This window comes from Talpa occidentalis, unplaced genomic scaffold (assembly GCF_014898055.3).
Source record: "Talpa occidentalis isolate TD23 unplaced genomic scaffold, MPIMG_talOcc4v2.1 talOcc4.4, whole genome shotgun sequence".
NCBI lineage: Eukaryota > Metazoa > Chordata > Mammalia > Eulipotyphla > Talpidae > Talpa > Talpa occidentalis.
The window spans coordinates 63,387,832-63,400,565 of record NW_023604295.1 but is presented as its reverse complement, the minus strand read 5'-3'; the positions used below and the strand labels follow the sequence as shown (position 1 = coordinate 63,400,565).

The window sequence follows — 12,734 nt, the reverse complement described above, 5'->3', positions numbered from 1 at the left end:
TGAGTCCATCTGAAGGGAAATATATTCAATGAGTAAATTAGAGTAACAGTTTTTTGAAGTTTGAGACTCATTATTAACAAGAGCAGAGTTTAAACCTATTGTAAATAAAAGATTTTTCCCTGCATTTAAAATGTTAATCAGTTTTGTTATAATGAGGAATAGTGCTATGTTCTAGCTAGGGAGCCTTCTGTATAGTGCCTTTGCTAAGAAGTTAACACTCACAAAAAAAAAAACACCTCAAAGCAAAAATAAAAAGTTCCTCTTCTTGTATTATCAAAATAACTCTCTGTGCCATTCTTAGATATGCCCATCATTTATAACTAAACAGCACCTTTTGGATAAAACAATGTTTCACATCAGTAGGATTGTTAAGGGTGCACTGTGAGAGATAACTAGAGAAGGGAAAGAGGAGAAAAGAAGACTCGTTTTGAGGTTTATTGCAGTGATGAAGATGAAAATAAATTATTTGAATAGAGGATTAAAGCAGAGCAGATTAAAAATATGTGGAGGTGGTAGTATCAGCATGACAAGTTAATTTTGAGCATCCAGAAAGACAGAGGCCGAATGACTCTCTGATGTCTAACTCGAATCACTGGAAGAAGGGTGCCACTCTTCCTTCTCCTTGGGGAGAAGCAGGGTTAGTTTTAAGCAAAATAAATCTAAGGCACCTTTATCACCACTTGATGAAACAGTGTGTCTGACAGGTGACAGCTTTAGTAGTCTGGAGAGGAAGCTAAACAGAGCTGGAGCTAGGGACACAGAGGAAAGAGCATGGAGTGTGTGAGTATGAAAGAGGCTCAAGGTCTAATTCTGGGGGAAAGAGTCAGGGATATGGCACTAGATTCAGAGAAGTTTTCAGCTGCCATTATTATGATTTGCCAAAATCTTATTAGTTCATTCTTTAGGGAATTTCTAACTATGTGATCTTGACCCAATCTGTTCATCAGTTTGAGGTTAGGTTTTCTCACCTGTAAAATACATATGCTCATATAATGTGTTGTTTTGAGGCCTGGATAAGGTGAGCTGTGTTAAAACACCTACCTTATTTTTTTGTATCCCTCGAAGTTACTGCCTCCACAAAGGCCATCCTGATCTCCTGCCTGGATCACTGCAAACCTACCTGGAGGGATCACTCCTGCCCCCTCCATTGCATTCTCCACTTCACAGCCAGGGGGAGCTTCCAAAAGAAAATCTAATGTTCTTGCTAAAACCTTTTCCTCCTTGCAAAGAAGTTTATGTTTATAGCTTGTAAAATCATTCATGAGCACAAGAAATACAATTTTACCTAATCTTTCAGCCTCAAATTCACCATTCCTCATCTTGAAGACTCTTCTAGCTGCACAGTCCACATTCATTCCTTGATCAGGGGTCATCTCCTCTCTTCCTCTTACCTAGTTGATCTTGCTACCTTTTACATACCCTGTAAGATTCAGCTTGCCTCCTCTGCGAAACCTTCGGGAGATAGGGGCAGGTACACTTCCCGCCTGCCCCCATAGCACACAATTCTATGTGGCTCTTTTCATTTCCAAACCCCCCTATCTCCTTCACCAGGTTATACATTTCCTAAAGACAGTGATAGCACACTCAATAGTATATTTTAAGTGGTTAATACATATCTGTTTGGACACATAAATTTTTTAAATCCATTGGAAAGATGTTGCATCTTTTAACCATTTTTGTGAATAATAGTCCATCAGTTTCTTTTCTGGCTATCTTCAAAATCAGAATTATTAGTATAAGGACAAGTTAAACCTCTGTATTTCAATTTCTTACCTGTAAAATGAGGATAATAGTAGCTATCTCATAGGATTACTATGAATATTAAGAGTTAATACATGTAGGGCCTCCCCAGTAGTGCAGCAGGTTAAGCACAGGGCTGTGAAGCTGTCTGCAGCCTCTGCAGCATGGGTTCAATTCCCGGTCAGACAGGGAGAAACCCACATGGTGTAGCAGACCTCTCCTGTTGCGCCTGCTGCTCCCCTCAGCAGTGTTTTTGGTCCTTCTGACAGTTCTGCTCCCCGCTCTGTCTCTGGTGAATCCTCTCACCCTCCCATGCCTTTTGGCCTATACCCCAGTTCTTGTATAAAATAAATAAATCTTTAAAAAAAAAAAAGGGTTAATACATGTAAATCTTTTAGAACTTCTACCCAGAGGCATCCAAGAGCTCTCAAAAATTGTGAGCTGCTATTGTTATAGTCACTCTTTTTCTTCTTGTCTTTACTGTTTCCTGTAAGATGGGACCCTTCATGTTTGACACCTTTCATGAACAAGTTAAAAATTGAGGAGACTTGGGCCTCCCTGGTGGCCCAGGAGTTAGGTCTCAACACTGTCACAGTTATGGCCTGAGTTCAATCCCTGGTCAGGGTGCTAACCCACTATAGCGCAGCAGACCTCTCCTGTCTTGCCCACTGCTCCCCACTCGTTTCTGGTGAATCCTCTCACCACCCCCCACCTCTGGCCTAGACCCCAGTTCTAAATAAATAAATGAATGTTAAAAAAGAAGATGAGGGCCTCCCCTGGTGGCGCAGCGGTTGAGCTCTGGGCTGCGAAGCTGCCTGCAACCTCTGCAGCGCCAGTTTGATCCCTGACCACCAGTGAGGGTCCCACATGGCGCGCAGACCTCTCCTGCCACGCCCACTGCTCCCCTCAGCAGTGTACTTAGGTCCTTCTGCCTGTTCTGCTCCCCACTCTGGCTCTGGTGAATTCTCTCGCCCTCCTATGCTTCTGACTGTACCCAGTGCTTGTATAAATATAAATAAATAAATAAATAAATAAATAAATAAATAAATAAATAAATAAATAAATCTTTAAAAAAAAAAGAAGAAGAAGAAGAAGATGAATTGAGGAGATCTAGAAACCAGAAGCCAGCACAAAGAAAAATCCTGAGTCTGCTGATCCTCCATACGCCCCCACAAAGAGGCAAGCTAGGGCTAGACACTCTGCTGGATCCTTTATGGGTGAAAGTTTCGGAAATGGAGCATTGCCTTCTTGACACTCCTCTTATAGTGCAAGTATGAGAGTAACTTTTTCGAAAGAGAATAAACAGCCTGCTTGGCACCAAGAAGTCTAGATTTGAGTGCAGACTATTTTCAAGTGAGAAAGTCAGCTTCCTATCAGCTAAGGACCTTGCAGTCAATGAGAAATAGTAATGGGATTCTGGACAGGAAGAAGTCACTAGTCTTACATGAAGCTAAGTTTGGGTCTAGTCGCTGTTTTTCAAAGGAGAACAATCCCATTTCACCTGGTTCATTGTCCAGGCAAACCAGTGAGATCACTAGATCATTATGGACCATTAATGCCACTTGATGCACCAATTTTTTGTCAATATTTTCTTTAGAAGAAACTTGAAATAATGTCAGACTGTGCTTCAAATCCATCTTGGGTAACTTGAGACCCAAGTTCTCTAAAAATCTATGCCTCTATCAATATAAATCCAAATATTCTAACAACATTTTGTTTAGGTCAGTAAAACTTATTTAATATACCAGGTTCCATGCTAAATGATGAGACTGCAAAATCTAAAAGCAATATCCTGCTTTCAAGTATGTATAGCCTTAAAGAAAAGCTGCTGAAAAAATTACAATGTAATTTAAGAGATGCAACCATAGAAGACTCAGAAGCATTCACAAATAACTTTGTTCAGCCAGAGATTGCATTTTGCAAACTATGAAGTAAATATGTTTTTTATTTACCTAAATACTAAACTTAGGTTCCAAATGGAAACAGGGGAGTCCAATTAGCAGATTCTATGACAAAAAATATTATTAAAATTATATAAATTGATACAAAAATCAAAGCAGAAAATGTTATTATCATAAGAACTGAAAAGGATTTCTGAGGAATACCCAGATCTGGAGAACCTAAAAGGAACTATCTTCAATTTCTAGGTCTTTCATCTGATAACTGTGTGAACTTACTAAAGTTCCCTAAATTTTCTCTTTAAGAATGGGTATAATAATTACCACATTATTTTAAGTAATAAATGAAGAAAAATATGCAAAGTACCTAGTGTATGATAGATACTCAATAAAGATAGCTAATTTTTCCCACAGAATATATATAACCTCACTTGTCATCTGTTGTATTCTAGGCACTTATAATTGGGTAGCTGTGGTAAATTGATTAGAGAGCTCTCCTAGGGTGGAAATTTTTTCAAGTTATTCTATAATGGAATTCTACCCTATTTTTCTTAGTTACTTTTCAAACTATCTACAGTAGTTTGATGTATTGCAAGCAGTTTTATATATATTCTGTTTTACCAAAGTGTGCCTTAAAATGTCTGAAAAATAAAAACCTAGTTGGTAGCAAAAGTAATCAGAAAATGACAAAACGTCCTGTTGAATAATGAAATATTAAATGAATAGAAAAATGCTGGTACACTGACAGGTTAAAGTGTTCTGGTCACAAAGACATTGCTGAGATTATGAGAAGTGCCTTATTAACTAAAAATCCTAAGGCTTAGAAAGAGGTTCTGGGAACAGGAATATTGCTCTTTTATACACACTGCCTCTAGCATGTCAAATAGTGTCAAGTGCAAAAGACATTAAAATGAGATGTATTTTTATAAAAGAAATTACAGAAAGCAGGTCGATGATGCTGCATGGAGTTCTGTTAACAATATTAATACTTGATATTTATATTTCTTTTGTGACAGAGCAGAAGTGATGCCGAATGTGCCTATTTTTAAATACTAATCTGTCTCTCAGTTTTTCCACCTCAAAATGGGAAAAATAACATTTTTCCTTTGTCTTTCTCCAGTCTAAATAAGAATACAGATTATATGTATATTCACTTAAAGACCTTTGAACACCTCATTCAAAAGTAAACTATATAAATTCAGGGTCATTTTTACTGCATGTTAGAAAATTCCCAGATGGGTCATATATTCAACAAATAAATATCCTGCCTTATCTGTGATTTCCTAAGTAGCAAAAAGAAAAAAAAAAGTGTTGTCATCTTGTTGTTACTCTGAACTTTGGATTCTTTTAGAAATTCCTTTCCCTAAAGTTTCACTGCCACATAGAGTAACTATTAGCCACATGTGGCTATTTAGACTTAAACTTTCATTTACTAAAATTAAAACTAAAAATTCAGTTCCTCAGTCCTACTAGCCACATTTCAAGTGCTCTGTGGTTACATGTGACCAGTTGCTATCATGTTGGACAAAGAAAACATTTCTTTCATCACAGAGAGCTCTGATGGAGAGAGGCTGACACTCAGGCTGAATGCTCCTGTTGCTCTGTGTGTTTAAGTTAGCCATTGTTAACATTTCAATCATTAAATGACCTTAAAAAGTATGAAAGTAAATCAGTAGCAGACTAAGGGTAACCCACAAGTAGGTGGAGAGGAAATAAATAGGCAATAAAATAGAAAGAAGGATTGATAGCTAGAAAAGGGTACACTGACATTGTTATAAAAGGTTAAAATATGATTCAGGAAGTCAGTACTTCAGCCAAAGTACGAGTTTACTTAAAGCATTGGTTGCATGTGGTTTGCACTCAATGCATCAATCTTTTGCTGACTTTCTTATGTTCTAATTGGGTTTTAAGCTGTTCTAGCTAACTCACAGTTCACCATTAGGATAAAACTTAGCCTCCCTCTGTAAACCACATGGTTAAAAAACATGTTTTCCTCAGACAGGGGTCAGCAGATGCCGTGGAGATACTTGGAATTCTTGTTCATAGCTTTTGTATTTGTCTTTATTTAGAATGCTTGTACTACAAGTAGTTTTCATGCTTACCAGTTTTTTGGTTTCTGCTTCCTGTATTTGTCCGCAAAAGCAGGAGATTAACCTGTGTGTATTTGCATTTAGGTCATCCTGTCTATTGAAGAAGGGTACAGACTCCCAGCTCCCATGGGCTGTCCAGCATCCCTCCACCAGCTGATGCTCCATTGCTGGCAGAAGGAGAGAAATCACAGACCAAAATTTACTGACATTGTCAGCTTCCTTGACAAACTGATCCGCAATCCCAGTGCCCTTCACACCCTGGTGGAGGACATCCTTGTGTAAGATGCATAATGTTGATTTTTTTCCTCCTTGACAATCATAATTTCTTTCAGGTTATAGACAAGACTAACAGCTAGAGAGAAGAGAAAGTTTGCTTTAATAACATCTAGTTGACAACCATTTTAGAATGTTCTATATAAAATATATTTTATTTATCAGCTGAAAAAAAATTTATAAACATTTTTTAAATGGATGTTTTTCATAAGAAAAGAGGTTCCCCTTTTTTCCATATCTAATTTTTCTGAATCGCTTTCTTTTTTGTTTTTTCCTGTGTGGGTCTTTGGTATTTATTTATACTTTATTTGCTGAACCTTTCTTCCCTTTACAAGTATAATTTGTGTGTGCGTGGAGCCCCTTTAATTTTCTTATCCATTCTCGGATCTGTCCCTCTATTTGAAATGGTCAGAAAGATGAGCAATTTGTGAATTAGCCAGGAGCAACGATGTGATATGATCACACCCAACTGTTGTTACTTTCTCTTCCTAAACCTGAAAAAGATAGAGGACAAGTCAGGAAAATGAAGGCACTCATACACAATTTTCTAAAAGTCAGTAGAGTTAAGAAGATATACTCACCTCTTTCTGAAAAGCAATTATAAGAAGGCTGTGGGAAATTAGAGAAAAAAGTACTCTCATCTATGTCTGAAAATATTACATTTAAAATAGTATTAAGTTGAAAATATATTTATTTAGCACAAATTGGACCCAGAAATAACCAAGGTATTTCCAAAGCTCACTATCTTGGCCCAGAGGATGGCCATCAAAATATATAGATGTTCAACTTTAGGTTACAGGTTCAAGTCAATGCACGTTTTTAGTGAAAATAAGGCCGAAGGCTCTTCAAGGACTACTGGAAACAGGATACCGTTCATAGCAGAGCATATAAGAGTTCACCTCTAAATCACTAATTGGCAGCCTCAGTAAAGTGAAGCCAAGCATGAAATAGCTAGAGATTAAACTATTACTCTAGCCCGTCTTCCCTAGAGCGGTCCAACACAGGAGGCAGTAAAACAAGGGGGTGAGAAAGAGGAGGCTCTTTGGATTTTATCATGAAAGCCATGGGCAGCTGTTGAAGGATTTTAAACAGGAAAATAGCATGGTCGTATTTACATTTCTGAAAGTGAAAAAGAAGAAATAGGACTGGAAACAGAGACAGTTAAATATTTGCAACAATCCGAGCTAGAAAAGTTTAGGACCTGATTTATAAAATAGGAAAAAACTTGGGATCAGAAGATAAAATCATGGATTTATTTTTAGGCAAGGGAAATGAATATGTCTCAATCATTAACTGAATATGGAGAGAGGAGAAAAGATTCAAGGATATTTGTCAAGTTTCTTTCTCCGACAAGCTACTTGATAGTATTACCACTGACAGGAATGACAAATATTTGGAATTGAAATGAGACAATTTCAATCATGCTGCGTCGAAGATACCTGTGAGGCATCTAAGCAGAGATGGCCAAGGGGCAGTTATGTTTATAGGCTGAACCTCAGGTAGAAAGAGCTGGGTAGAGATGTACGTGTGGAGATCATCAGCATACAGATTGTATATGAAGTGTACAATCATTAAGAGAATCCAGGAAAGTGTGCAATAAACAAAAGAAAAGAATGCAACCCCCTAGGACACCAAGATTTAAGATTAAACTGCAGAAGAGTATCCACAGGAGACTCAGAAGAGCCAGACAGGTAATGAGGAAAGGGGGAAGAAGCAGTGGCACAGAAGCCAAAAAAGGAGAGAGTTTCAAGGAATGTAATGCCCAGGACCCCACAAAGCTTAAATAAGATAACAAGTGAAATATGCCCTTAAATTTGGTTGCAAGGCATCAGGTGCTCTTGGGCAGCCTTTGCCAGGGCATTTTCAACAAAGCTGTAGAAGACAGATGGCAGTGGAGGAAGAGTCAGAGAGGTCAGAGAGAAGAACCCCATCTCTGAAGAAAAAGGGAAATACAGAAAAGGTTTCTAGGGTTTTGTTTGTATATGTTTTATTAAAGAGACAGCATGCTTTAATGATGAAGAGAGAGAGCTCGTAGAAAGGATCATGAAATGAGTCTGCATTAATGGGGGAGAACACTGGCGTCTCTGAACTGAAACCACTTAACCTTGCTTCTTGCTGTGGTGCAGGATTAACGGACTCCACAGCCAGTGCCCATCAACAGAACTCTCTAACTGCTCGATGGCTGTAGAAGCAGGCAGGTAAGAGCCTTCTTTTTGAAGAAAAGCAGATAAAACAATATTTATCTCCTGGTTTGTTAAGATTATTAATATTCTATGTATTTGGAAATTATCGGTGGAAATCATAAGGTGGGAAAAATGCCACAGGAAAAAAGTCCACAGGATCCAGAGGTTGTGGTGAGGGGTCATATATGAGTGCCACAGGTGGGTGGATTACTGGGCTGTGCAGAAATCCCGGGGCCAGGCCCTCAGTTAGCAAGCTCTGCAGTGACACCACCACATGCAGGTGAGAAACTGGGTGCTTTATGTAAAGTTGACAGTTTGATTCAGTTCTAAAGTCTAATCTCTGGGAGACCAAATGGAAGTTTTTGTGACTGATTTGCTATCCTTGTTTCTGACAAAGACATATGTACTACTGCTTTTGCCCTTAATATACTTCTGTTTGAGAAACCAAAGGAACCAGAGTTCTAAGGGTATCTTGCCTGGACTTTTATCGGCATTATTTTCACAATAACCTGAGTAGCCTCCCTCCGCTTACCCACCCACTCACCCCCATTGCCACCTACCCACCGCATTCCTGATTCCAGACAACCGAGGCTGGCTAGGAAGAAGAGATGTGGTAGATGAAAGGATATAACATTAGTGAAGAAAAGCCTGCTTTGTTTTATGTTTATACAACTGTGCCGTTGCTCCTCCGTCTCCAAGTCCTGAAACCCTGCTGTCTGTCTGGAATGACGCTGGGTTAAGGAAACATGAGAGAGCATAGAATTTCAATATTTCCTCCCACTGAATTTCTCAAGCAGGTAAAGGAGTCTAAGTGTATTATCTATAGCAACCCTTGTTAAATTCTCCAGCACTATCCCCAACTCCCAGGGTTCTCTCTCTCCTCTTCACTGACATGACTCTTTCATCTGTCCCCGTGATTTTTATACAGTGTTAATTGCTCTTTTCTGAAGAATTCACCTGAGAAGTTTTTCATCCTTTCTCTTGCCAGAGTAGTAAGAGGGGAAGAAATTAAGGCAACAGGTGGATGTGTGAAGCCCATAGCATAATGATTTTCTACTAGCATACTGGAACCTCCTATACCTTATATTTGTAATCTTCTCTTTCATAAAAAGGCCACCAAATATATATATATATTCTATTTGGTGGCATATATATATATATATACATGTTAGAGAAAACTCATTTTCTGGAGCAGCAGCTGATGCTCTTGTTCCTGACACACTCCCAAGGGAGTATTCAGAACTCAGTGAAGTTCCAAACCTCCATACTTTCTCTGCTCAAGGAAGTATATGGATATATAAGTGAATTTGGTGATGTAAGTACAATCTTACATTTAGTGATTTGTGAAAAATAATTTGCAAGAGGACCTGAGTAATATAGGCAGTCATCTTAGCAAACAGGAACTAGAACCACCATTTCCCTTAGTACATATAAATCCATCATTGGATTTTCAACCACTTGGCTTTCAGTAATACTGAATCATGAAGGTAAAGAAAAACTCATACCAGTATCATAATTAAGAACCTCCTTTTTAGAGAACTGAAAGTGTACATTATAAAACCACATGGTACTGTCTCCCTCCACCCAGTTAATAATGCTATGTCTTCTGAGGGCAGTACTTGGTAACAATTTGATATAATTGATTCCTTTCAAAAAGACTTTACTCAGTGTTTACTAAACTACACATAATCAACACACCCTGACTTGTTTATCTCCATATACCAAATATTAGACAACTTGTTGTTTTTTTTTTAATTTTTGTTACTATCACGTGTAATGATGTTTTTTTTTTTATGGCAGAGAAACAACTGGCTGTTGTAATTGAGTGATAAAGCTTTGTGGAAGATAGAACATTAAATATTAATCAGGGAGTGTGAAATCTACCTGTTAGAAAATCAAAATTCAATTCATGTGACCTCTGACACAGTGATAATACCAATGTTAATACTAAAACAAATACAGATAAATACTTATATCTATATATATAGAGAGAGAAAGAGATACATATATACACTAATATATATTATCAACAATAACCAGTACTGCCCTTTGTTGAGAGCCTACTATGGATCGCTCATTGCACTAAACACTGGCATCTGATTTGTCATTTAATCCCCCATACTAGTATTGTCATTCCTCAGATAGAAAATGGAGGCTCAGAAAGACTGATTATCCCAGAAGTACACATCAAGTCACTAACAGATCAGGAATTTGAGTAAGTTCCACCAATTCTAAAACCCCTCTTCTTTCCACTACAGTTATAATATCACACAAAATGGCAAGATTTTTCTCAGTAAAGCACCGTTTTAGAAATATGACTAAAGAAAACAAGAGAACATTCTATATTTCCAAATAGGTTTTCTCTGGGCTAATCAGACTTCATAGATGGATTTTATTAAAATTCCAAAATGAATTTTTTGTGGGATACAGGCTGTTAGTTTATATTCCATTAGGCAAATGCAGGAGAAGACTATATGCTTTCACTCAGGGGAGTAAGTAGCAAACAAATAGTTTATATTTGCCCCCCACACACACATCTTCCTACTATACTCTGACACTACTTGAAAAACATTACTTGAATAAAGAAAGTAATAATGATAACAAAATAGAGAAATGAGGAAAATATGGTGGCAACATAGTCCCAGACTCTCATCCTCAGTCATTCTTGTAAATGGAATTTTTCCGGCGTTGGTAAATATATGCTTTGCTTTTTCTTGTCATGGCAGATATTACTAATCATTACGACACTTTTCCGATGAGCCCAGATGCTGCCCAAGTATCCTTTTCAAGTCCACATTTGACAACCATAGCCAAATTGCATTTAGCATGTGATATGAAATCTATTTCTGCCCCTGGATTGTTTCCATGAGATTCAGCAATCTCCTACTCTGACAATAGGAACCATGTGCTAAGTACTCTACTCAGAACTGTGAGAGATTTTAAACAGTGTATTAATCCTTCTCTGGATCTCTCCATTCTAATGTTCAAATATATCTGTAATTTTATAATTTGCTTTGAATTTCATTCCTTCATACATCTTACCTGTTATCAGTCTCATTTTGATAATTAAATAATCATATCAATTTATTTTAAACTGACAATTTACTAAAAATAAAAGGCTGATGTAAAATAATTCATAATCCAGATTTAACACTGTAGAATCAGATTATTTAGAATAAGGAGAAGTTGCCCACAAGCATAAACTTGTCATCAGATATATGTCATGGTTTTATGATTTTGAAATTTTATAGTCATTTGAGTAAAATTACATTTTAAATATTTTTAAAATACCAAAATTCTCTCTATTTTTCACTTTTGTTCAAGTTGATTATTAGGCATAATTATAGAGAGGGCAGTGTTTTATTTTTACCTGATTAAGTGAATTCTTCCTTCAAAGGTTAAGTACATGGTATGTATATTAGATTATTTTATAGACTAACTGAGTAGTCTGAATGTAATCCCTGAATCATGAGATAAGAAATTCATGTAGGGGCTTCCCTGGTGGCACAGCGGGTTGAACGCCGCACTGTGAAGCTATCCACAGCCTCTGCAGTGCGGGTTCGATTCCGGCCAGCCAAGGAGAAACCCACATGGTGCAGCAGACCTCTCCTGCCTCGCCCACTGCTCCCCTCAGCAGTGCTTTCGGTCCGTCTGCCTGTTCTGCTCCCTGCTCTGTCTCTGGTGAATTCTCTCACCCTCCCATGCCTCTGACTGTGCCCCAGATCTTGTATAAATAAATAAATCTTAAAAAAAAATTCATGTAAAAGCACCAATACAGAATGAAGAATCTGCTGTTTTGGTTCTAGGTCTGTCAGTTGTTGTGCCTGAATACTTAACCAGTGTTACCTCACTTTATAAGTACCTCTTCCTCCATAATGAAAACTATAAAGACAGAGAGAAGCAGACATTTTCACAATACAAGGAATAAGTTAAATAAATGTTATATTTATTAATAGATTTATCTTTATGTCAACAGGCACTTACTTTTCTGTTAAATGAAAATAAATCTTTCATTCATGATGAAACCATTATGCCATGGACCAAACATCTGTAGAGATTATTCAAGTCTAAATCATTATTTATTTAATGAATTCCTATAATATTTTCAGCATTGTGCAGAGAGGCCTACAGTAAATAGAAAGATATGTGAGATATGATTGCTGCCATCAAGGAGTTTTAACTTACTCAAAAAAAAGTCTTCCATGTTATAGATTTTTCCCAAGGAAGTAATTCAACTGATATGAAAAGATATGTGCTCTAACACTGCATGATCATTTATAATAAAAGAATGTTGTTTAAAATCTAAGATTAACTTCATGGAATTAACAAATTATTAAATCAACATATGGAATGGTATGCTCACTTTTGAATAATAGTTATGAAAACTATTGAAACAATAAATATATTATTTTATCTATTTTATGAAATATTTATATATTTATGAAACATGGCCCTGGAGTGGGAACATGCAGGGCAGGCATTTTAGCTCTTAAGCCTCATGTTTACAGTATCCTTCAAAGGGCTGGCCCTTCTCCTTCCCAGCACCTCAT

The 12,734-nt window shown here is 37.3% G+C and overlaps 1 protein-coding gene across 1 annotated transcript in view; it reads left to right on the top strand.

Moving 5' to 3' along the window:
* The window catches only part of EPHA6 (EPH receptor A6), a 655,437-nt gene that overhangs the window by 635,550 nt on the left and 7,153 nt on the right, over positions 1-12,734 (top strand). Inside the window, 2 exon segments of the mRNA XM_054700683.1 lie at positions 5,813-6,006; positions 8,128-8,199. Of these exon segments, the coding sequence (XP_054556658.1) occupies positions 5,813-6,006; positions 8,128-8,199 (266 nt within the window).